This window comes from Hippoglossus hippoglossus, chromosome 24, assembly GCF_009819705.1.
Source record: "Hippoglossus hippoglossus isolate fHipHip1 chromosome 24, fHipHip1.pri, whole genome shotgun sequence".
NCBI lineage: Eukaryota > Metazoa > Chordata > Actinopteri > Pleuronectiformes > Pleuronectidae > Hippoglossus > Hippoglossus hippoglossus.
In genome coordinates this window covers 19,051,551-19,078,013 of record NC_047174.1, presented here as the reverse complement: position 1 = coordinate 19,078,013, position 26,463 = coordinate 19,051,551, and the positions used below count along the sequence as shown (strand labels likewise).

General features: G+C 42.6%; 1 protein-coding gene across 9 annotated transcripts in view; it reads left to right on the top strand.

Annotated features, from left to right (window-relative positions):
* The window catches only part of epha7 (eph receptor A7), an 86,784-nt gene that overhangs the window by 17,020 nt on the left and 43,301 nt on the right, over window positions 1–26,463 (top strand). For all 9 annotated transcript variants that reach the window (XM_034579770.1, XM_034579769.1, XM_034579768.1 and 6 more), the window contains exons 4-5: window positions 4,232–4,387; window positions 12,609–12,944. In XM_034579770.1, the coding sequence (XP_034435661.1) occupies window positions 4,232–4,387; window positions 12,609–12,944 (492 nt within the window). The remainder of the gene's footprint in view (window positions 1–4,231; window positions 4,388–12,608; window positions 12,945–26,463) is intronic.

Genomic DNA, 26,463 nt, shown 5'->3' with positions numbered 1-26,463 from the left:
GCGAAGAACTGGCTGGAATATAAGACTTGTGTTTTTTTCATCTTCTCTCTTTTGTCTCTGCTTAACCTCAACCCACGTCTCAAAGGACTGGCTAATTTCTCAGTGTCGTAAATACGACTGCTGGTGTGTCTGCGACTGAGCTTTGTTAACGGGCCCGTGTCAACAAGCACAAGCCATTAGTCGCTCGTTATCTGTGCCTGAAGAAGACCAGACATACATAAACGAGCCCTTTTTTTTAAGGGGTCACACTTGTATGCTTCATCCTTTCAAATGCAATTACACATTGGATTGTTAGTTCCCTTGTCAAAGTAGGAGTCTTGGGTTTTGTGCAATGTTCCAACATGTTTGTGTGTCAGTGTTTGCCAGTGAGGTGTCAGTCATGTTGTCAGTTAAAAGGCTACTGGATAAACGGACTCGGTGTAATTGCTTTGTAGATATTTCCACTCAGATGGGAAGTGTTGCTGCAGGGACGGGCGACAAAGAGCCTCTCACTCACCATCGTTCCCATCTCAGTGTCTCAGACTGAGAGCGTGTCTTTGGCATCTGGTGCCAGGGACGGGAACTCGCCAGCAGCGAGTCAATGTGCAGTCGCTGGGACAGGAATGCCGGGGCCCGAGTATAGAAGGCTGTGTTTGTACTTGTCACTCACTGCACTGCCAGTGGTGGGGAGAGCTGCAGAAACACTGAAGTGCCCATGTCATACAGGCATTCCAGTTTTGAGGCCTCATTTGCCGCCTTGTTGCCTCTGTAAACATGTCCGGGTGCCATTGGCAGTCGGACGCACTGATAAACACATGAGCTGTAACTGAAAAATGAACTGCGCTTTGCTTGTGAACATGAAGGATAAGAGCAGTTTATTAGAACAGGGGCTTTTTTGGTCATCATGGATTATGGTAACACTGAAATTACCAAAGTAATTAGTCAGATTGGTGAATGTGGCATCATGGCGTCAGTCCATTTGAGCAAAAATTACAGGAAGTCTTACAATTTATAAAAGCCAACAGTTACATTAGCATTGATGCTAATACAGAGCATTAGGTGTTGGTGTTATTTCTCTGTTCTTTCCTGTCCATGACTATAGACAATGCCACTTCCTGCATTAACATCTAAAACATGTCTGAAACTGCAGATTAAGTAAAACGTCCTCTGTAAAACAATTTGTTTTCTCTTTTTAGATTCACATGAAAATGCTTTGAAACATTAAAAGCAAAAGTTTAACTTATAAATAAAGTTCAAGGAAAATGGATCATAAAACAAAGACTGATGTTTCATCTTATTTATGATGAATTTCTTGACATCCACATCATGAGCAAAACCTTTTTCCCTGGTGCTGGATCAGTACATTGTGATCAGTATTAAATATATGATATGTAACTTTTCCTTATTGCAATGTCAAAAAATCACTCGACCTGTTTTTATATAGTTTGGAGAGTTGTGCACATCATCCAAAATGCTTATAGCAGTTTCCAAACCAAGAGAAATCTGTAATTTAATCAAAGTAACATATAGTTTTATTTCACTGGCTTCATATTGTCAGTGTTGTCTTGGTCTGGCAGAAGAGTTTAAATGGACTTTTTAATCCAGTTTTAAGTTGCATTTTTACGACACACATTTTTAGATCTTGGTGGTTTTTCACTGTATGATAAAAGATTCTAGTCATTGGACTTTTGAATTTTAAGAAGTAAGAGAAACAAGCTGAGCAAACGATAGCACCAACTCAGTTCGCAGCTCTTCCCAGATGTCCATCGAACAAGTAACACAGATTTTTAACATGAAGCTCATTCAGTGTTTTTACCAGATTGAATCCATTGCTTTTGAGAGGAGGAGACCTCTGAGCATAATTTGTCTCCTGAGCGATACAGAGCATGAAAGGAATTCTAACCGTTAGAGGCCGACTGCAATGACAACAATGATGGTAAAGGCAATAAGTTTCATGATCTCAGTTCACCAAACTAAGTCTTTGGTTATTGTTTTGAATTGAGGTTTGGAGTTTTTTGAATGGCCCTTGTGTGGCTAAGGGAGAAAAAGCAACCTTAACCAATAAAGATCCTTACAAGGCCCGTGGCCCTCCCAGGCTTTGTGCTCGTCCTAATCTTCACTGTGGATCCTCTAGTTTTGTGGAGTGGAGGATGCGGTGAAGATAGCCCAGGTCCCTGCCAGGCTGTCCCCCTCCGCACACTGGCCACCCAGCAGATGAGCTCTCAGAAACCCGAAGGCAAACAGACTGGCTGGCTTATCAGAATGTTTAAACAGCACGGCATGGTGGGAGAAAGCAGTTTCTTAAACGGGATCTAGCCAATCTTTAACCTGCTGGAGATAGCCCTGCAGTGTCATTATAAACAGCCATGGGGGGAGTGCTTACTCAAGTATCACATACTGGGAATGGACATGGTTTTCTTCACTGTTTGTCCAACATTATCACTCATCGGAATTGCACATAGAGTCCAAAGCAGCTGAATATATTGAGTACGCACTTGTAGAATGAGTGCCTCGCCTGGTCAGCGTTCAAGAGCGCCTCTCGCAGCCCCCTCATGGCTCTGTTTTCAATTACTAGTTCAAAAAGGCAACGAAAGGTTCGAGATAAAATCTTGTTTTTCAACTTTTTTCCTCTTGGGGGTAAGAAAAAGTTGCTGCAGGGCTTTAAATGCAGAGTGACAGGGCTTTCTTGTAGCTGAGATGGGGATACCCTGATCCTCAGCTTCCTCATCATGCTGCCCTGGAAGTGTTCAAATGAGAAAATCTGTGCTTTTCATTCCTGACCTGTCACAAGAGACGGTGGTCAAATTACCTCAAGAAAAAAAAGGTGCAGAACAGAGCGGAGAGCCGGAATGGCAGGAACCCAGTGTGAGAACCATCGCTCGTCTTCCCCAAGTGGCTCGTGAAAAATGCACGTGTCAGTTTGTATGAAGAGCTATTTAGTGTTTTAGAAATCATTGCAGTTCTGCAGCTGTTTTTGCTGAGGTGCCGCTGCCCTGCTCGGCACACACAGCCGGTCAGTGCGAATTAACTGACTTCAAGGCTAAAATAGACAGACCCAGAAAAGGCATTTACCTCCTCGCTAGTATTTAATCATTAACTCAACAAACAGATGGGATTCACACTGAGGTTGCTCTGTCTTTGTCTCTACGTGCGTTCATGGGTCTTTTGGGACTAGACAATCAATAGTAACTTCATAAAAATGACAATTGTGTTAACTAGCTGGGTTTGTAATGGTAATTGTGAATTTATAGCAACGGGTCTTTCTTGATCAGTCGTATCGGTCTCAGGTTTGCTATGCATTGTTTGTTAAAGGTTAAATGCTGAAATGATCCACGCACATGCCTTCGATATGTGCACTTATCTGTGGGCTCGGCAGAGGAATGTTTCCTCTCAGAGACGGGAGTTGTTGTTCTAAACATGCCAGAGCCCATTTGCTGACCTGAGGATTCATCAGAATAAAAATAGCCTTGTTATTTTCCCTCTCAAAGTGAGAGGTAGTAGTTTATCCCTGTGTGAGCGCCTCAACGTGATGCCATTTCATGGCTTTGATAAGGGGGCATCTCCATTCAAATACCGGCTGCTTCATGATGTGAAACACAATGGGCTGTGCTGTCATGCCCTCCTCGCGACGGGAATTCAGGAGCAAAGCAGTGACTTCTTCAAAATGTGTTTGCACAAGACTAATATCACCCCGACACACTCAGTGATTGGTTGTAACTGCTGAAATCACCGGTGGATAAAGTCCTGTTTGAACCAGAGTTTACTCAATAAAAAAAAAAATGCTGTTAGAATTGCAGGTGCCTGTTGAATGTGGTGCTGGTTATCTCTTTTGAAAAAAATGTGTTTATAGCATGGGGGTAATAACTCATCAGAGAGCCCATGGGTGAAAATGAGCTGTATCGGCCCCACTGACTCCTACACCCCCCTGGACATTTTGACTGCCACTAAATTGATTAAACATGAGTTTAATTACAATTTCTTTTAAAGAAGATGGTTTTATTATTTTTTGGGCTGTAACAATTATTCAGATGAATCGGTGTGAGAAGTTTTAGCAGGGAATTCACACCTCACTGCAGCTGAAGTTTCATTATGCAGAGATGTTGTGGTTCACTGATAAGTTGCATGAGATCCCCACATTATCCGCTTTGTGCAAACAGGGTTTATCACTGTGTTTTTGTTTTTGTCCTCCTCTTCTTCCTGGGGCCCGATTCTTATGTTTTTCTTGTCTTTTCCCTTTTTCTTCTTTCCACAGCATGCGGTCGCGGTTTCTACAAGTCTTCCTCCCAGGACCTTCAGTGCTCTCGCTGTCCAGCGCACAGCTTCAACGACCGCGAGGGCTCCTGGCGCTGCGACTGCGAGGACGGTTACTACCGAGCACTCTCTGACCCTCCGTCTGTGGCCTGCACAAGTAAGTCTGCCATGCCGTTGCTAGGTAAACACAGCGCACACCACTTGCTGGGATCCAAATTTAAACAGTCACACATGCGAGGGAAGAAAAAAAAAACACACACCCTGGTCCCCCCCAGGCCGGTCCTGCTTAGTCAGTCTGCAGTGGCCTCATGAAAGCCCCAGATGTGTTCCATAGCAGTTCGTCTGCCTCCCAGTATGCCATTATAATTATGTTTGCAGGCTTGGATGTCTGTTTTCTGTCTTCTGGCTGGTTGCTAATGATGAGAGGAGCAATTTGCCATTTCCCGTCTGAAAGATTGCAATTACAGTCAGCAGCGGCAGCCCAGGCAGCACCCTGTGTCTTCATTTGTCCTGGCCAGTGTAACAGCTTTGTGACAGCCATCGATGGCTTACTTACACAGTCTGAAGGCTGGTGCTCATTCGCTTCTAAATCCAAGCTCAAACACATATATATATATATATATATATATATATATATATATTTTTTTTTTTTTTATTCATTTCAATGTGCTTCTGTTTTTTTTTCTTGTTCCATTGCCTACGTGCACAGGGTGTGGCACAACCCAGCAGGGCAATGTAAGCTCCCTGCTTTATCTGGAGGTAGACAGCACCCCTAAACAGAATCTCTGCACCTTATCTGTGTGCCTTCGTTCTGCTGATAATGTGTCAGAATCCTGGATAAACCTACTGGCTTCTGGCTGCGTGATAAACACGTTCTGTCATCCTTTTTTTGATATATCTATTAAGAAAAGCAGATAAATTAACCTTTGGGATTCTGGTCATTTATCTTGTAGCATTTTTCTGCTGATTTAAAAAAACAACAAAAACCCATATGCATATGGAGGAAAATCATCACGCCTGGTTCACATCCTGAGCAGTGCTGCTTTTCTCCCCCCTGAACACCCAAAGTAGGCCAAGTCAGAATCTCTAATGTCTGAGTTTGTGTGTGTGTGTGTGTGTGTGTGTGTGTGTGTGTGTGTGTGTGTGTGTGTGTGTGTGTGTGTGTGTGTGTGTGTGTGTGTGTGTGTGTGTGTGTGTGTGTGTGTGTGTGTGTGTGTGTGCGTGCTGGTGAGATATTATGCAAATATTATAATTTTATAGGACTGCATGGGCTTGTTGTCTGTGCATTAAATCAGAGTATCAGAGAGGATTATACGGATTTGAGTTTGGATTTAAGGTTGTAAATTTCATGTATAAAAAATGTTTGTCATTTATGGGTATCTGCAAAGCAGAGTGCTGAGCAACATCTCTGTCTCTGCCTGCCCTACAGCTCTCTCCATTTATTACGGCACATGCTCAGTGCTCAGGTGTGTTTATGCTGCCAGGCGTGTGTGTGCGTAGGTCATGAATTATTTGGCAAAGCCTCAAATGTTTCGACTTTTTCACAAGATTCTTTAATTCCACTCTTGTGGAAGAAAAATATTCCTGGAGGTTCCTATTAATAGGAAAAATATATTAATTCAAACACAGGGTGAGATAGAGGTTTGCCTGGAAAAAAAAAACGTGAAGATTGCAACTCGGATAAGAAAGTTATCTGCCTCTCAAATATTAATGAGCTGATTTCCCACAACCTTTATCTATCTTCAAAACATCAGCCTTCTATTTTTCTATTCTTTTCCGTCGGCTTTTTCTTGCCTCCATGTTTGATAGATATGAAAGTAATGTTCTGTGGGTCTGTCTCCAACTTCGCTCTCAGGACAGTGGCAGACTCTCTGGACAGGTCCAGAGAGTCTGCCATTTCCTTTTTGTTTCTGGATTCACACTCTACAGAAAAAGTTGCTTATTTTACTGTCTGAGTTTCATCACATACTGAACACTTATCCTAATTATGTTCTGAGTATAGAGTGTGCCAAACTGACAAAAACAAATACAACATAAAATGCTGGTATCCAGTGAAATCCAGTTGTGGTTTGCTGTTCCCTTCAGTGCGATTCGTGTGAGCGGGAGTGAACACAGTTATCACGCAGTTCTTGCACGCGGGATTAGCAATTAGGTTTGAGGCACTTTCTTTTGGTATTTCCTTTCTTGCCCCGGCCTCAGATACATTTGACCAATGAGGAAATTAGCAGGTTTGTAGTGATGCAGTTTGGAACACCTGGATTATTCTCAATGTGAAGAGAACTCCAAGAAAGTGATAGTTAATTCTAAAGGCACAGAGAATGGAACAGAGTGGGGGTGGGGAGGGAGGTCAGTCGGTGCCCAAAGCTTCTGTCCCCCCCTTGCTATGCTAATCCAGTCATATCCTGTTAGAATATAGAACAGAATCATGTTGAAAATAGAAAGTACATTAGGACATAAGAAATGTTGTGACGCTACCATGAAGCCCTGTCTTGCAATCCCCTCTCATGATTGACTTCGATCATTTTAAACAAGCAAGAAATGCCATGTGGTAGAATTGCAGTATCTGGAAATCTCTGAAGAAAGTTATTGAGCTCAACTCGAACCTGTAAAAGTTCTTTGCCAAGCTCAGATTTATCTGTTTTAAATCCATTCCTGTTGTTGTCTAAAACAAACAAGGACATAACTCAGGCTAAGCAAATCTAAGGTCGGCCAACGACCACAAACCACCATCCAACCATACAGATCTTGTTGTAAAAGACAGGTCCATTACTCACTTCTCCAACCATCCTAATCGGATGTTAACACTATACTCCAACATCTCCCACTGATCAAGGGCAGTGGATAGAACCGGAAAAGGTTCCCGCTTCTTCTCGGTGTCCTCTGACTGTTCCCTTCTGGGTAATCACCTTGGCCAAGTAGTGCAGTAATTACTGAAGCTGGCTAATGCACACTTTCCATTATTCATTTTCATTAACTTGGGGTCTACACTTGATGACCCCATACCATTATATGTAAATATGTATTTTTACCTTATGAATAGCTCCGCCATCCCCCTCATTCACCCGGTGCAATTTTTTGTACGGCTTTCTGTTCGTGCATTTCCTCATTCATCGCTGGATTAAGTCAGTGTGACCAATAGTCACTGTGATTTCCTTATTCAAGCCTTATCCAGACCAGGAAAGAATAGTAATTGAAAATGAATTTGCACAGCCTGAACAAATAGCTTGATTGACAGATTTTTTTTTTTTTAATAGGGGTTTGTAAAGCTACCATATTGGAGGCCTTAGCAAAACAGTGAGAGGGATCTCTGCCACACAGAGATTAAGAATGTGTCCATGAGGATTTGAGAGGAAATGAGATGAAGATGTGATGTAGAGACATGAAAAAGCCAAATCCACGCTGAATAAAGATGAGGGAAGAAGTTCCAAAAACATAGTTCCAAATACATTGTTTCCCAAGTGATATGTGCTGGGGGGGGGAGGGCGGGAAAGAAAAAAAAGAGAAGTGCTTTGTCTGACGAATATTTGTCCAGGCCATTCATATGCAAAGTTGTGAGAAAATTAGATATACAGGGACGGCTGTGGGGACGCATTTTCACCGGGGCCGAGGCACAGACTTGAGCTGTTGACAAGCTCGGGAGTGGACATCAATCATGCAACAGCTGTGAGCAGTGCTGGAACAAGCAGGGGGCTGCAAGCAGCAGTCGCAAGTGCTCGCCCCCTCCTGTAAAAATGTGCCACCTCAACAAGTTGATATCTGTCAGAGGGCCCATCGTGCCTCGAGTGGTTGTGACAGGGCTGGAGAATGTAGGGGCTAGTGTTGCCAACAGATATCAGAACTTGTGCTAGGTTCATTATCTAAAAATCTTATGGAATCTTTTTGTTTCGGATTTACCAGCAAGGTGGCCCTGGGGCCGAAAATTTGCTGTGGGGACCTTTTTTTTGGGGTATATTTTAATCGAAAGCAATCTAATAATGAAATGTAATATGCATTGGATGCTAAGTCTAGATTGGCCATGAGGGTGATCAAAACATAAAGGCTGTTTGTTATCTCTTGTTCGTGTTGCAGTGAGATAAGGCCATACAAAGGGAACGCAAAACTGACAACTAACAATGTACAGGTATATGGAGACATCGAACTCGCAAAGATTCGGTGATTGTTCTCTCATTGGCTGAATGTTTCCCTGTCGCGGCACGAGAGCGCCTCTCAGCTTGTAGCTCTGCAGTGTTTTCATAAAATGAAAAATGTCGTAAAAAAGAGAAATTCATGTTTCTTGCATATCTTTTCTCGGGGAAATCTCAGAGCTCTTAGTTTATGCAGCTGAAGTGCACAAACGTGCGTGTATTGTTCGGACACAGTCTTAGTGACAGTTTCTTAAATTTTTTATTCGAGTCCGCATGCCATCGTACACCCTCCAGAGAGTGAGGCTGAAATGGAATTTCCGCTTGTGGCACGCATTTTGTGCGAGTTGCATATCCAATATTGAATTCAGTATGGTGTTGAAGTAGTCTTGAAATTTTAGTTATCATGACAACAGCAGTCGGAAGCCCTTCAGCTAAAAAAAAAAAAACCCCAACTCTTCTTCAAGCCCTCCTCTTCAGCCTCATACAGGTTCTGCTGCAGCCACATCATTAGAGGCTAGGTCACGGGGGCACAACACACATTTGTAGAGTGAGGATTACCTCATGGGCGATTTGAATACCACTCACCCCTGCCGCCCTTCTCCCCACAGTTCCCCCCCCAATTAGAGCACAGCCGGCTAATAGGCTGTGGAGGGTTAAGGCAGCCCTGAGCACATCTCAAGGCCGATAAGCGCTGGATTCTTCTCTCCTAAGCTTGGATTTAGTCAGGTCTCACAACTCTGCACAGAGTAGAGATAGGCTTTGAATAATGACCTAAAAACGACTGGTATGTTTCCTATATGGTAGATTATTAGATGTAGTGGTTACCTCTGGGCTTTTATTTTTTATTTTTTTTACCACTTTTACACATGGAAGTTCTTTTCCACAGATTCAGAGTTGAATCTGAACCATACACATTCTGAGGCAGGAACCATAAACTGTGCATGCGCGTATTCCATATGTACGCACAACAACAAATTTACCAGCACATAAACAAATTTACCAACACACACATGCTCACTCATGCTTGGTCACAGTGGCAGTGTTGGAAGGAAGCTAGCAAGTGATTGAGACGTTTCAGGCTGTGGGGGCTGGCTGGCTAATCCGTGAAATGAAACTTGACTGGGAGGAGGGGTGAGAGGAGCGAACACGAAAGATAAGACAGAGTGGGGAATGGGGGGGGGGGGGGGGGGTGAGGTAGGAAAAAAGAAGAGGGAGAACGACAAGCCCTTGAGCTATGAGAATGAGCAGACAGACAGACAGACAGTGGAGGGCTCAGGATGCGGCGCAAATCTGTGCTGCAGGTGAATTGGGGGCAGAAGAGTTTCGTATTCCTGAGTTCAGACAGAGGCTGTTTGGAGAAACAAAGAGACGCCAAGGCAGACGAAGAAGAAGAAAGAGAGCCGAAGGATTGAGTGTGCTTCAAACCAACTGGGTTGTATGATGTGTCATATTGTTTGAAGGGAAAAGAGTGTATACCTTTTTACAAGTGGGCACACTTGTGGCTGGGTAGAAGACCTACTTTCTCCCATTCCCTTTTATCTCTCTCCAAGACGTTTGTGTCTTTTATGTTTATAGTCTTCACAAAGTCTCCAACAGCAAGTCGTCTATTCCTACAGCCCTGGAGAATGGACTGGCTACACCCATTGTCATTCTGTGACAGGAGAACAAACTATTCACGATCATCTTGGGTGGCGCTAAACCCAGGATGCAGCGACTGTGCCGCCGCAAATCAGTGATGGGGCTGAACTTGTATTGAGCTGCTTTCAGACATGCACTGAATCTCCTGACGCTCCTGCCAGCCCCCTGGTAAAAACTCTGGATAATGTCCGAGCGAGGTGATTTTAGCGTTGATGTCGTTCCTAACATGTAGCGACTGAAAATAAGAAAAATAGAAAAGAGGTGCCATACACATAGAAGATATTGATGACGACAGCCAGATTTAAGGGGTTTGGCAATAAGGGTCAACGCAAGTGTCGTTGTCAGAGATTCCTGTGTTGTCGTGAATGCATCTGACAGGAGAATCTCTCTCTGCGTCGTTGATATGTGAAAGGCAAACAATTGTGCGGACATTCTCCGGAGTTCATTTCTGAAAACGACTTGCACATGAAGAAGCGAACACTGGTCAAAATGGCAAATGCCCTGCAAAAGGAACTCCAGAACAGGTAGCAGCTCAGAGGTCGCTGCAGTCTTATACCCACAGTCTCAATCCTGTAAGTCAGACTAGTCTTCATGCAACCCATTTGGGAAGTTGTCAAACCCAGCCCTTGTTCTTGCTATCAGAGCAGTTCTTTTCAGACATACTGATAGCGGTGAGGGAAGAATGACTTGCAGGGTACAGCGTGCATCTGAAAACAAGACAAAATACAAAGATTACACAGATCAAGGAACGGTCTAATCTAATTTCCTTTTGTCTCTTGTTGCTCTGAAATCACCACTTTGATCTTTGGCACCTGAGACCTAAATGTGAGTGGCACAGGGAAATTGATGCTATCATTACCAACTGTGGCCATAGAGATGGCAGAATAAAAGACCCCTGAGGCTTGGACTTGAGGTGGGAGGTGTGTGTGTGTGTGTGTGTGTGTGTATGTATGTTTCTAAGTACGTGTAAAGGGCACACCTTCCCTATTGTCTGCGACAAAGACTGAGATCATGGGGCTGAGAGTGTCAATGCCAAGGCTGAAGTCGAGTGGCGCTATCGGCAGTCACTCCTCTCCACTTCACCTGCCACAGGTGGCTCTTTCATCTTCCACGTCCACAGTCTGTCTCTTATCTTACCCGATAATCATGAATATGGATGTCTCCATCGAGGCCTCACTTCTAAAAAGGGGGGGGGGGGGGGGGGGGGGGACAAGGAAAAACAACCAAGTGCTGCATTAATGAATATTGGGATAGCAGCTTTGGTTTTGTGCATATGCATGACCTATTTTGTTAGTTAATGTGACAAATTTAATGAGTTGAGACGTCCCTCCCCGAGATTCCCTCAAAGAATATTTCCTGAGAAAACAGAACGATTTCAATGAATCTCCCAGAGAACAAAACCAAGATGTTCTTCACAACCTTCATAAACAAAGAATACAAGTCATATAATCTTTACTGTGTTACAGGGAGTTTATTTATATCAACATATGGGTCATAAAAGCCAACAGCCTGGAATTTGAAAGATCTAAGCAGCAATTTGGTATTCATCGTTTTACGAGATGAGCTAATCTCCCTGCCGTTACGTTTACAGGCAAATGGTCCGTGTGGCCGTGTTCACGTTCGATGCCGTAGCGCTGGTGGTTTTTGTATGTCAAGTGAAACTGTATATGGCAGTTACAGGACAGCGATCATCCAGGTTTAAATCTCGTGCATAAATTCTGCGGATCAGGCACTTCTTTTTTTGGGAGGCATTCATTTTAAGTGTCCTGCTGTCAACATGATATACAGTACCTTTCCAAAGAAAACCAGTAAAGCCCCTTCCTCCAGCTGGGGGATATTTGTATATTTTTGGAGGACAGGAAGAATTCGAGAGTGACTGTCTGTGGCTTCTGATTCCCTGCGGAGCATTTGTCTGACCATGTAACCATGTCTCAGTCATTTCCAGCAGCTGCAGATTTCATGCTGTTAACAGTCACTATGTGAGCAAAGCCTTTATAATCTATCTGGATGAATCACCAGCTAAGTTTGCATGTGCGAGTGCACTGTTAAAAAACATTAGGTTGCTTCCAAATCAAAATACGAGGCTGCTCTAATCATTATTTTTATATTTACAATAGCTCTTGTTAACATGACAGGAAAATTATAGCAACCATCAGCTCTATAGAGCTATTGGTTCACGCTGCTCGCATAACAATTACATAATATGTACAATTTAATTCCTTTATCTATCTATCTATCTATCTATCTATCTATCTATCTATCTATCTATCTATCATAGACAGTTACATAAAAACTACTGACTATTAAAGTTATTCTCCCTTTGGAACTCTGAGCTCCACTGGCTGATTTCACACCCTTCTTTGCACTGACCTTGGTGTCTGCCAGAGCTGATTTCCTCTCTGTGTACCTGCACCTCTTTTTTTCTGGATCTGAGTCTTATTATAATTGAGTGTCAGTGTTTGGCTCTAGGGCTGAAGCTGGCATGTCCCGTACTGTTTTTTCTCTTCTTACAGGGAACAGAGAAAACACAGATCCAGTCAATGCACAGTCTTGGCTGTCACTTTCCTTGGCACTCAGTTATTTAATTCTGGTTTCCTCCGTGTCCACCTCTGACAGGACCTCCCTCGGCGCCACAGAACCTGGTCTACAACATCAACCAGACCACTGTTAGCCTGGAGTGGAGCCCGCCGGCCGACACAGGCGGCCGCAATGATGTCAGCTACAGGGTAATATGCCGGCGCTGCAGCTGGGAACCTGAGGAGTGTGTTCCGTGTGGGACGAATGTGGGATATTCTCCTGCACAGTCAGGATTAGTGGACACTTACGTGACCATCGTGGACCTGCTCGCCCACGCCAACTACACGTTTGAGGTGGAGGCTGTCAATGGGGTCTCGGACTTGGGCCGCACACAGAGGCTGTTTGCAGCGGTGAGCATCGCCACTGGTCAAGCAGGTAAGGCGTGTTTATTTACAATGATTATATTGAGGATGACAATTTCTCTCCAATGTTCTTGTGTGGGGTAAAAGCAGGTATTCATGGAAATTAAGTTTCTGTAAATTATTACTTTAGTCTCAACCACAGTAAACACTAGAATGGCACTCAGTATAGCACATTCAAATTTGGAATGATCCTGAATTCCTTCCTTTTAACCCTGCACCAAAATTCGTATAGGTTCTTTTGTGGCCTGTGCCCCATCCTTCTACCGACTTTGGTACAAATCAGTTCAGGATCTTTTGCATAATGCTGCTGATAAATAAACAAATAAACCAACAAACAGACACAGAGAGAACATAACCTCCTTGGCAGAGGTAATAAAAAGAATATATTATGAGCAGGTCCTCCAGGTCCCTACTACAGCCAACCCAGATTCCAACGTTTCCAATGTTGTAGAGCATTGAGTTGTTTCTTTCATTTGGGAGAGATAGTTTAACATTTGGGAAATATACTTATTCACTTTCTTTCCGAGAGTTAGCTAATAAGATTGATAACAATCTCATGTGAGTGTATTAAGTACAAAGGTGGAGCCAAGTGTCAGTCAGCCTAGCAATAACCTAAAGACTGGAAATGGGAAGACACGGCCTAGTTATTAATGTTAAGAAATACACAAAATGACTATTAAAATGTAAAAACTGTCTCCTTAAAAAGTATCAGTATAGTCAAAGTCACCTTCTTTAAATCTAGAAATATTTACTCCCCCAAAACCTTAATCTCTTTTTAATTTCTATTTGATGGATTAACCAAACAAGGTAAATCATGTTGATAAGTGAGCTTTAGAGGTATTAGCTACTAGGCTAACCATGTCCTGATGTATGTTTAGTATATTATATGGATTCTAGACACTAGATTGATCTAGAAGAAAATTCGCCATATTTCCCTGGGTGTGTCCTCAAAGCTTAAGTTAACACATTGGGCTCAACCTTTGCTCCAGCTGGGAGAGCATTAGGCATTGGCAGCTTGGTGGTTTCATTTTGAGAACCTCTCCATTAGCATTAATGACCATAGTCTGAAATGAGCCATAATGTTTCCAGTAGGCATATTACCCAGATTAATTTAATGTTTATATCACAGCGGTAAACATTATTAGCTCGGCAATGATGCAGACTCCCAGTGGCACCTAAAGAGCCAATGCAGTATTTGCAGCTCAGTCTCGAGGGGATCTACCGTAATTAAAATGGTGTATTTTGCTGTGACTCCAAAGCCTTTAGTTGTTCATTATTTCTATGGATCCACCCAACAAGAGTCCTTTTTCATGCTCCAGCATCCATAACACAGTTGGTCCAAAAGACTATGATTTGAAAAGTAAAGAAAAGAAAGCCACAAACAGATCACAGAATGAATAGCTTCTCTTTCCGCTAACTACACCGGTCCCTGTGCCATGTGATGGTTAATTATTATATTAAGTATTCCTACATCTTCCTCATGGTTTAGTTGTTATAGTGTTACAGTAAAGGAAAAGGTGCTCACGTGCCAATTTTCTCTTCATCACATACTGTACATAGGTTGTTGTTTGTTACCCAGAACAGTTTATTACGCAATAAACCTGTCAGTGTGTTCCCTGTGTGCACGTGTGGGAGGGACAGACAGAGAGAGAAAGAGATGCACCGTTGAGTAAATGTGTGTGGGAAACAGTGTTAGGGATGATGTATTTCTCAAAGCTCGGTTCGTGACAGTGACGTGAGCTGGAATGTGCCGAAGGGTTTCCCAGCCAAGGACACAGGGGCGGTAGCAGAAGGACGACCTGCAAAGGAAAAAAAAACCTAAAACAATTAACACATGCTCTTTTAGAGTCGCTCATAATTATACTTGTCATGTTGACAACAGACAATTACCCTGATAACCCAGCTGAATATTTAGTCTTTAGCTATTTTGAAAGAGGGTAGCATGCTCGGCCAAGACAGTGTCATGTTCGTCACTTTGAAGTAAGTACCATTTAAATCGCTATAACACTATAATCAGTGTAATAGGCCCGGGTGGAACAGGTCGCTGGAAATGTTGTCGATTCTATTAAGTTTTGATACGTTGTAGTTTATGCCAGTCTTCAATACATTTGATCATTGTCATTTAATTAATTGCGAACACGCCTTGATTTCCGGAATTATTTTGTGGTAAAAGGGTGGAACAGTCTCTGAAACAGTATTTAGAGGATGATGCAAAACTAAAACTCCTCTTTGAGACCCAGGCTAATTAAATTCCTTTAGGGTTAGCAGCTTTTCAAGTCAGGGCAACCCAATCCATCTGTTCAATGGGACAGAATAATACATTTAAATGAAGGCTGGATGTTCAGACCGCATTAAAAAGGATAAATTGAATATGCTGAAAGAGAATCAGCATTGGCACATCATGCTTTTTTATGCATGGCATAACTGAGTTTATCTGTACTGTAGTTAATGCCAAATGGCAAGTGAACCCTGAGGGTTTTTTTTGACTCGTATACCAGATTTCTGTCAAAACGTTTAACTTGTGTGAGAAGCATGGAGAAGAATTAGTCTAATATAATATCAATTTGAATCTTTATTATACCATGTTGTTCCAACTCAGGGCATTTGAAAACTTACTGACCATTCCTGGTCATTTTGGGTAGGTTTCAGAACAAAAAATATTTGGTTGGGCCTTCACTCAGGGACCACTTACCATCTTTCTCCAGAGCTTTTAGATCATATCACACAGTTTTTATAAACGTCTGATGATGTGAGCTAAGTATTTAACATCAGTCATGTTGTGAGGTCAGGAATGACTTGCTTTGGATTGAGGTAGGGAAAAAGTCACGATTTGGGTTCAAATAAATGCTTCAATATAATTAGAAAGCACTTATTGTCATGGTTAAGTGGTTAAAAGTTGAGGGAATATTTGCAGCCGTAGTTAAAAACAACTAGCGTTTCCCTTCAGTTGGCTTTGCTGATCCATCCATCCCAGCTTCCTCTACACGAACTCTGTGGCAGGTCAATACCCAGCGTTGCGTTGATGCCGATGGCAGTAGGTCTCTCCTATTTCCCATGTAGAGCAGGCTTTGGCTCAACGCTGCAGGGCTCATTGTCCCGCTCACTGGACCATCATTGTGTCCGGCGCTCTCTGGTTGTTGTGGAATGCTTGAGCGCTTTGTAATTGGTGGGTGGGCTCTTCCTAAAACAAACGTTTCTTCCTGAGTAAGCATGCAGGACCAGTCATTTGAAAAAGACTGCATTATTAAAGCTTTTATGGCTCATCATTCAGAATTGATTAACCTTTGTGTGGCGGCGGGGCACCGGAGCCCCGTTGCACTGAGAGAACCTTACAAAAAGAGAAGCCCTCTCCTCCATCCCTCCCATCTCCACCTCACGCATGATAATCAGCATGAACATAGGGCTTGTAGCCGGAGAGTGAAGGAATGAACACGCACTGTGTGAATGCAGATGGTGCTCCATCTAATGAGGAATTCACACCTCCCCTAATTACACTAAAGGAAATGTCTGGAGCGAGGCTGGAGCTTCACAAGGTGCTGAGTGCTTATTGTTCCCAGAAACCTAATTACGCCTCGGCTCTGTCTTAAATGACTTTAAGTAGAGGCTGCGAGTTCGTAAGCTTGATTTCTCCATCCTCGCTGCGTTTGAATCGAAATTCGTCATGTTGAGGATTTTTAACTGTTTTTCGCCGCTGCCATGAGCTGGAAGTTAAGAGCGCGTTTCAGTCAGCACTCCATTGTGAGTCAACAGTGCCACAGAGCCACCCTCCGAAGGGCCCTCCCTGCTTTAGCTTTCCTCGAGCGCACTTGTAAACAAGGCCTTTTGTTCTTCCGGCACACTTGTGAGTGGGCACTGCTCGTAGAATAACCATTAATATTTATTCAAGCGGGTGTTCACATCTCTGAGCCAGAAGAAATCGCTGTGGAGAAGGGCACAGAAATAGGATTTGAAATTGGTTATGGGAAAGGCTAGAAGACCTGTGTGTGTGTGTGTGTGTGTGTGTGTGTGTGTGTGTGTGTGTGTGTGTGTGTGTGTGTGTGTGTGTGTGTGTGTGTGTGTGTGTGTGTGTGTGTGTGTGTGTGTGCACATGCTGTGTGTACACATTCAACTTGAGACCGGTGGAATGGGGTTTAGGTGCAATCAGTAAGAGGTACAAACAATGAGTGAAAGGAAGAGTCTGTGGAAATTGATTTTAATGTTAACCGCTTGTATTAGCCAGCAGCACAAAGCCCGTTACACTCAGATAGCAACTTTTACTAAAGTCAGGCTGGGCTGTGAAATATTCCAGAGCACAACATGGGGAATGTAGCCAGATGTCGCTCTTTAGATTGTGGTGAGTTTGACTAGAAATGTCTCGGAATGCCAAAAATCCCATGGCTGTCATTTGAAAAATTCATCTAGTAATGTAGACACTATATCAAATTTCAGATTCTATTTCTGACTATGTCTATCTGTTCCAAATATTTAAGGTTGTAGTAAAAGAAAATCGACTTCTGAAATATTTGACTATTATCTAATACCTACATCTATTGGTCGCAGGGGAAAAAGCATATTAAATCAAGCTTCAAGCATTAGAAAGTCGATGGAGCTTCCCCATGCCGATAAGTTCACTGACTGGGTTTAGATGAGGTTCCATGTTGTTGTTTTTGAGCTGTGACACACAAACCGCTGTTGGTAAAATTTACGCTCAAACTCTTTTCAGACATTTTAACAAAAGGCAGCCACAGTGCCAATTTGTTTGGAGTCGAATCGGAGTAAATGTTAAAAAAGTAAAACCTTGCAACTCTCATTAGGTTGAGCAAATTGAAAGTAGTAGTGGAAGTCGCCGCCAAAAATAATGGATTAATCCTGGAAGGCTATTGATGTAGCTCTTTCCTCTTTAATAATGTTGCACCAGCAATTGTCTGTTCAATGACAATTTGTTTGTTATCCATGATGTAAATTAAGGGGCTTTTATGGAAATAGCCAGACATCTAGTATGCATGAAAAGTATATTATAACAGCATATTTTCTGTTAAGATAATTACTTTACCCCGTTTCAGCCATAACACATCCCCTTCACAAATAATAAAAGAAGCATTTGACCCCTGTCACACACCAACACTGCACTGTGCGACACAGACACCCCCCACCCCTCCCATAGCTCGGATTGTTGCTCCATTGTTCCTCAACCGCTCACCCCATCTGAACCGATGCATTTCACAGATAACGTTTGATGGTCATTCGAACCTATAGAATCTTAGTTATGTATGCAACAGCTTTATCGGCTGGTTTTTCATTTCACTCTTTCGCCTGAGGCATCTTTTATTAACCTCAGACGCTGGGAGCAACATGTAAAAACTGCCATCACACTTACGTAACCGGATGAGTGTCTGGAAAGAGCTTTAGGCCGCGGCGACTTTGACTGGATTGTCTCTGAATGCCAGGCCATCCATCCAAACCATCTGATAAGAAAGTCATGATATGGAATTTGCAATCATCCTTTGTGTGAGATACAAGCGTCACACAATTGACACCGGCAGAATTTGGCAATAGAGTTATCATCTGATTTTATTTTTAGCAATGCTTTGCCTCATTTGTTGCGCTACACCGACTGCAGAATGCAGGATGGTGTTATAGTCCCCCCTCAAGTACAAACCTACTTACACATTCAAAGAGAACAACAGGATATTCCCTTTGGTTCAATCTCTCAGTGCAAAAAGGAAGAGAGGAAAAAAAAAACACAAGAATGTAAGCTAAGCATTTGACTTTGATCTGAAAAGCCTCGGTGCCCTCGCATTGCATGAGAAGCGAATAGTTTCCCTGCCTCAGTCAAAGTCGGCTCCGCTGTCCTCCAGCAGTTTAGTGTCTGGAGTTCAAACGGAAGGAGAAGCGAGCGAGATCGTTAGTCGCATTGGTGTGATGACTATTTACTGCAACAAGGGAGCAACTCATTAAGATATTAATTGATCTTTGGTGTAAATTGATAACCCAGCTCCTAAGTAGGAATCGATACGGCCACTTTATTGACACTTTATCGTCTCTAAATGGATATTATTCATTACATTTGTGAAAGTAACACTTGGGGAACACTAAGGCCATTGATTATCCCTTTTTGTGTTCTGATCTGCCATGGTGGCCCTAAACAGAAGGATTGATTGATTCCGAGGAGTCCCCAGTGACCAGTGGCAGCCAGTGTAATTTTCTAGTTAAGCGGATCCTCCTTTGTAGCATTTGTCCCCCGGTTTTACGTTACCTGGGAGCCCATTCTTTTCACCACAGCCGCTCCACCACCACCCACCACCCGCTCCACATGCTCACAGTAATTTGATGAGAGCTGGGCAAAGCGCTGAGATTCAACAGCTGCAATAAAACTGTGGTGGTCTCAGAGCAGCAGCTCGGAGCACTTAACCTGTAGCTTTTCCGTAAATGCCTCCTGATTTGTCTGTCACCCAATCCGTCAGCAATGAATAATTTTCATGGAAGGTGCACTTTAATTACTTTCCCATTTAAATGGCATTATCATGGCCTATCTAGGTAATTAATCTCACCAAGTATCCTGTTTCAGCCTTTTATTGCTGGCAGACGAGCTCCCTAAATCCCCCTGAATCTGCCGTGCTTGAATGAGTCCTCCCTCATAGAAGCCGGTGTTGTCTCTTTCCCCTTCACTTGGTCCCTATCGCAGCCGTTGGACAGTCCTTTTCTCTCGGCGCAGGGAAGCCTGTCAGAGCAATGGGCTGTTTCACCGCCTTGGAAAGGACACAGGCAGACACATCCATGCGGGGTTGTAGTCAAGAATAGGCCCCGACTAATACGGCTTTAGAGGGCTGATAGCTGCTGATATGCTGGGGATATTCTGTTTTTCTTACTGTCAACAAGTCTCGTGAAGGAACAACACCAACAATAAATGTCTCCTTCAAACAAGCATTGTGTTATTATCCAAAGCTTTGCACGAGTGTCCAGTTGTTACCCTTTTTTAAATGAAAGTATACCATGTATCTGTGAGCCATTTAAAAAGCTTCGCACAGCAGTCATAGGATTTGTTGATGTTGTAGAAAATATAGAATAAAACCAGCTTCGTACGTAAAAATATGCACATTTTTATACCTTAAAGATTCAGTGTGCGCATGCTTGATTTTATTCCAGCCAAGGTTGAAAAGTCCCATAAATGTCATTAGTGAGAACTCTTTAACTTGTTAAAGTTGATGTTTTAGTGTGACAGCATCATTAGAGGAAAGGTCAAAGATTCTCTTTAGCATTGACCATGGATGTGATTAGTGAATTGGAGAGGAATCTTCAGGTGGTTCTTTTATTTTAAAGTTTGACATTTTGTGCATTAAAAAAAAATAAGAATCTACTGCAGCCATCTAAATAAGTGAATGACAGTGGATGAAACAGACTTACATCTAAAACAAAAAAACTAGGGCTGAAGCACATCAGTCTGTGCTCACATAACTATCATCAGGTCCCAGGACCAGATCTAGTTTCCCCTACCAGAACAAATTGAGTCCAATTATTTACATTTTTGGTAAATAATGGAAAATAGCAAATGCAGATGTGTCAATAAATATTACAGAGGATCTGGACCAGTTGTGTACCAAAAGAAAAAACACGACATTGGCAATAATAATAAATTGAAGATGTGCAGTTCACTTACAGACAAACAGCGTGAACTCATTTCTTTGTTCCATTGTCTCCCCTAAAAAACAGGTTGTTGTGTTCCAAACTTAAAGCAGGTCAAATACCCACATAAATAATGTGACTGTTATAAAGTATTCATACATATATCATTACCTACTGTAGATGGATGTTCATCATCATTATTATTATTATTATTGTTATTATTATTATTATTATTATTATTATTATTATTATTATTATTATTATTATTATTATTATTATTATTCATGGAACCACTGTTAATACTAGAATTCCATTTACTGGATTTTGTGTTTATCTGTGCCTCGTCCATGTGTTTGTGTCTGTCTCCAGGATCCTGTCTCCAGCCCTGTTTATTGGTGTTTGGATGCAGTGTTATTAATTTGGAACATGTGTAGCGGGCGATATTATTTCATAGTGAAGACTGTCAGAGAAGTTCCAACATTGTGATGTTTTTGGCACAGCTGGGAATATATGGAAGTTGAAAAGGGAGCGCTGATTCTCATTCAGCTTCGTCCTATAGGCAATGTTCCCCCAGAACAGACACAGACACGGCTTTAATTATTCAGACCTCTGCGAGGCAGCAGAAAGAGACTCAGGCAACGCTTTTTTCTTCTTTCTTTTTTTGTGGGGTTTGGCAGTCAATCTGGTGTTTACCTTCCACATAACAGCTCAACTTTTCAGTCAGAGCCTCACCTTTCTGAAATCATTACTTTTTCTCTCACAAGCGTCAGCTCATCTCATTTTTCCGCCCAGACATTTGACAACTCAGTCTTTGCAGAAGTTGGCCGCTAAACAAGTTTCCCCGAGCTTTGTTGCACTTATCAACATTTTAGGATATTAAATTGTGTGTGTGTGTGCGTGTGTGCGTGTGTGTGTGTGTGTGCGTGACATCTTAAACTGCTCTAAAAACAAACAAGGATTCTCTGTTGGAACAAACTTAGGAAGCTGAGACATTGAAGAATGCTGACTGGACGCCACTGCATGTTTACATGTTGGTGACCCGCGGGTCGAGTGGTGAGGGTGACAGCCCACAGAGTGAAACGTCGCCCTGAAGTCACCCCACAGAGCAGTCTGTGTTAATCTGCTGCGTAGAGCGATGAGCTAAATGCATTAAATGTGCCAAGTTATCAATGTGTCAGCAGGTCTGAGATTAATACGATCCCTCTATTAGTAAATCTGTCTTTACGAGGAAACTAAATTCAACTCCGTGAGAGGGAACGCTGGAGCTGAGCATGTGTCATTTTCTGCTCTGGACTCTTCATGTTACTCAATGATATAGTTGTGAAAATGCAATTAAACGCTCCAGCACACAGGCTTTAGTTCTTTGTCACTTTATGTGAATTAAAATTTATAACAGATCCTACAAATGTCCAAAATAAGATGCTTGTGTTAGTAAGTATGTTAAAGGGACAATTCACCCAAATTATAAAGCTAGGAACATTACTTACCTCTTGTGTTATCTATCCCAAAAAAATATCTCTTCTGTGCATACAGCTTACAATGACCCACGGTTATTTATTTATTTAACTGTGTGTTTATTGTAGTAAACATGATGACACAAGTCCTCTAACTCTAAAGATACATTATCCACAATATTTCCCCAAACCTAACCAAGTTGTTATTGACAATAAGCTTAACCCCTTTTATCATTATAACCATGATGAGGAAGGTCGAGTTTATTTGCCATTGTAGGGGCTTTGTATATTAGCAGATGCTGCTACACATAGAGGTCATCCTCCAACTCAAACAACCTTATACTGTAGGTTATACTGTAGGTGGCTCGACCCTACCCTCAGACAGGCAGGCAGTTTTTCAGGTTTTCCAGGAAATTTCGGGACATTAACTCTTCTCAAATCTACTTTAGGTGGAACTACTTTCTGATGGCGAAAGATGTTGACAGCAGATTGGTATACACCCTTTTCTGTAATTTTCACTTTCATTGTATCGGGCCTGAGGTGCATATGAATATACCAAAACATTTTGATGAAAATAGGTTATTTGTTTTTATAATCTGGGTGAACCAGCTTTTAATATATTTAAATAAGCTTGCGGTGTGAATAAGCATCAGCTCACCATGCTGCTGCCTTCATCCGGATCGTATTCTCCATATATGAGGGAGCAGCACATGAGCAGATTAAGGTACGCGTGCCTGAGCCCTCCCCAGCCCCGCCACCACAGGGTGACAGATCACGAGCAGAGAGCAGTCGCTCAGTGAAATTACAGACCTGAGGGGTAGTTGATGAGAAATGTCACTGTCGACAAAAATGGAACTCTAATATATTCCGTCTCAGGTTTGTTGGACACATATTAATGTCTCTGCGTGAGTGCCACTAATTGAGGTAGTCAGTCTGGTGCAGCAGATGAGGCGTGGGACAAATAACAGTGTGACCTGCAGAACAAAAGAGCTGCATTGAGGATGTACATATTTAGCAGCGCTGCGAAGCACTCGGAGCACACAGTGTTCTCAGGTTGAGCAACAAAGACCACATTGTAGCACCAGGATGCTCCTGATTAGTCATCACCGCTCCTTCAATGGGATTTTTGTTTTCATCGCTTGTGAGCGACTTTTTATTTCTGGCAATAATAGTCTGGCAATAATAGCAAAATTCAGAAGCCAGGAGATGAAGCTGCTATATTTAGTGTTCGGCCTTACAGATCAGAAAAATGCATCAGCTGCTAAGCAAACCCAAAAGATAGAATTTTTCCTCACTATGTAACTATAGCTGTGTTTAATATTCCCCAGGAACTATACGAGTCTTGTGCATTTCAACCACAGGGACCAAGTTCTGGGGAAATCGTTTTACCACCCCCGATAAGTCCCTGCTCGGAGGGTAGAACTACACGAAAGTACAGGAATCTTTGGGGTGGGGCTTGCAGTGAGGGAGAGGCCTGATTGGTTGAGGATTCCAGTGTTTTATTTGTAGCAGGTCAGTCTTCACAATAGCTTTTCCAATGTTTGGAGAATGCTTTGTCAATAGTGCTTGATGGTAAACTTTAGATGGAAAACCTGAAGGAGATAATACGAGCCTTGTAACCGCCACTTGTGGCCACAATGGCTGCGGCTGAGGAAAGGTTTGGCGGTCTGTCAGTGTGATGCTATGAGCTCGTCGTGCTATTTGTCATTCAAATGATTGAATCAGGGCTGAGAAGGTGTCAACACAAGTTGTCTGTCTAATTGACAGTGGACTGCAGTTCATTTCTTTGTCAGATTAATTATTTCATGTTTATTTAATACACATGAACATCACCATATTGTGATATATAATATATCCCACAATGACTGTGGGGAATAATTCTAATGATTTGATCTGGAAAATATTCCATTGTCTCTGGAAACAGTAGTTTGACAAATAAAATAAATAAAGACTTAAAGTCTACTTACAAGCTTGTATTGGTGCTTTCAGCTCCATTGACTGGTCTTCAGTGTTTTATCTGTGTTTGTCACACACATGATAAAGCTCTCATGTAGAACTGAGATAAAACTCGAACTGAACTTTACCAAGTCATGGTGACCCTGCTGAAACAGCCAATGAAGCAAATACGTGATCATCGGGAAAATGAATTGCTATTGATTTTGATCATATATTAATCATTCAAGTAATTTGGCAAACAAAATTCCAAGCATTCACAAGGTTAAGCTGCTCAGTTGAATGTTGAAAATGTAGAAATCAACAGTCACCGTCCTCCCTCTCCTCTCCGACACGTTGAAAATGAAAAAGCACCCTTTAGCGTCCGTGTTTAAAGGTGCCTGTGTGTGTTTTCACGTGTCGACCGGTCAGTGAACGCAGCTGGCTTCATGTACGGAATGCAGCAGCTCTCCGTTCTTCAGCCCACGGGCGAATGTAAGGCCTCAATAAACACCCAAATACTTTCTTTCCTGCTCCCTCTTTATCTACTCACTCGCTTGCCCTCCGTCTCTTCCCTCGTGCACATTCACGCAGACGCACAGCCACATACCGCACTCGCCCTGTCAGCGTGCACCTGTGACTCCCACAGCCTCCCTTGATATGGAACACATGCTGGGGAATCTCGCGGCCCCGGCTGCAAATGGCCCCGGCACTTTGCAATAGGGCCGTTCGAGTGTTTCATTTCCTGCCCAAGGAGTTAAAAGGACTTCCAAGGGTAATAAAAAGTTGAGCGAGGCTGCATTCCGTAGGTGCCCGAGAGCAACGAATTCCCCCTACTGGACAAAACAAACACGCACGCACGCACGCACGCACGCACACACACACACACACACACACACACACACACACACACACACACACACACACACACACACACACACACACACAGCAATCCCAAGTCAATAGCTAACCTTTGATGGCTGTTTCCTGCAGGCAGTGGTGTTTTGTCTGGTGGTGCAGATGTATTGTCCGTAGCCCAGACAGTGTTAGCGTGTTAGTCAGAGAGGGCACGTGTCTCTTCTCACACACGGGTAAAGCATCAACATCAACTGCGTCTTGGTCATGGTCATTGGCGTCTGTTACCTCACCATTATTCAAAGTAATGGTTTCGCTGCCCCACTTTTGGTCTTTTTGTAAAAGTAAAGTTATGGGTATCTGGGTGATGGTATCCAAGCAGCCTTCATCACAGATCATTTTTGCTATTTTCAGCAATTGACCTTGGTTCAGTGTAACTTATCGATCGGAGCACACTGAGAAAGGCGGACACATACTCGATGAGCAGTAGAAAGGGACTTACTTGAATCTGCACAGACTTTGTTTTAATTTCAGTTCTTTGGATATCATTTATATGTAAATACGAAGATGCGTCGCTGTATTTAATGATCTCTGCTTTTCTTCCAGCAGCTCTGTGCTGAGCTCTCAGTTACTCTCTCATCTTCTCATACAGGGTAAATGGTGCAAATCAACTGTAAGGGCTGGTTTCACAGTGAGTCCTCGACTGGAATCACCCTTAAGTCACCTTCTGAGTTGTACATTAAATAGCCCTTAATGTTTAATAATCAGCTTTTGAAGTTATGATTATTCATTTCTGTGAAGTGATAAATGGTCTGTTTTTATACGGCACTTTTTTTAGTCTTCATGACCTCACAAAGCGCTTCACAGTAAAGTTTTGCCATTCATCCATTCACACACAAATTCATGCAGCAATTTGGGTTCAGTGTCTAACCCAAGGACACTTGGTCACACGGAATGAGGGAGACTGGGATCACACGTTTGGCAGTTTCTACTAACTCTTGTCGTGATTTGATTGATTGATTAATTGAAGCACCTACCTTCTGGTTAGTGGACGACCCACTCTACCTCCTGTGCCACAGCCACCCCATTACATTTCTACTACAGCAGCTAGTGATGCTACGAGAGCAGCTGCCGCTGGAACCTGTGTAAAATAAACAGGTGGCCCTTGAGTTAAGTTGTTATGAGGCCATTTCATTTAAACAATCCTTTTTACAGTTGTTCGACTGTGAAGAGGCTTTGCAAGTATTGAGAATATCAACCCTCAGACTTAATATTGTTTAACCAGATTAAGTTTAGTTTCATGTTTATTTCTTTAGGTTTAAGCAACATCCTCTGATAAATCCCCAGGTAGAAGCAGTTTTTTTTTCTTACATTTGTCAATAGGACACAATTACCACTAGAAATAAACACTAATGTTGCTCCGTGTCTGTTTAATGTGCAAATAGGGAGCGTGTTCGCTTTAACCATTCTTCAACTTAATTAGGTGACGCTATGTTGTTTCGCAGGTGTTGAGTTGTCAGTTTGCTCAGCTGCCCGCAAGTGGCCTGATAAAATCACTTACTTCATTTTAAGAGCCTCTCCGAGCTTCAGACCTGGGGTCCTGCATTACTGTCCTAGGAGGACGTGCAGTCACTTCTCAGCACAGACCCTCGTGGACAATCTCAAGCAGATGCCCCTGAATTTCGGCTC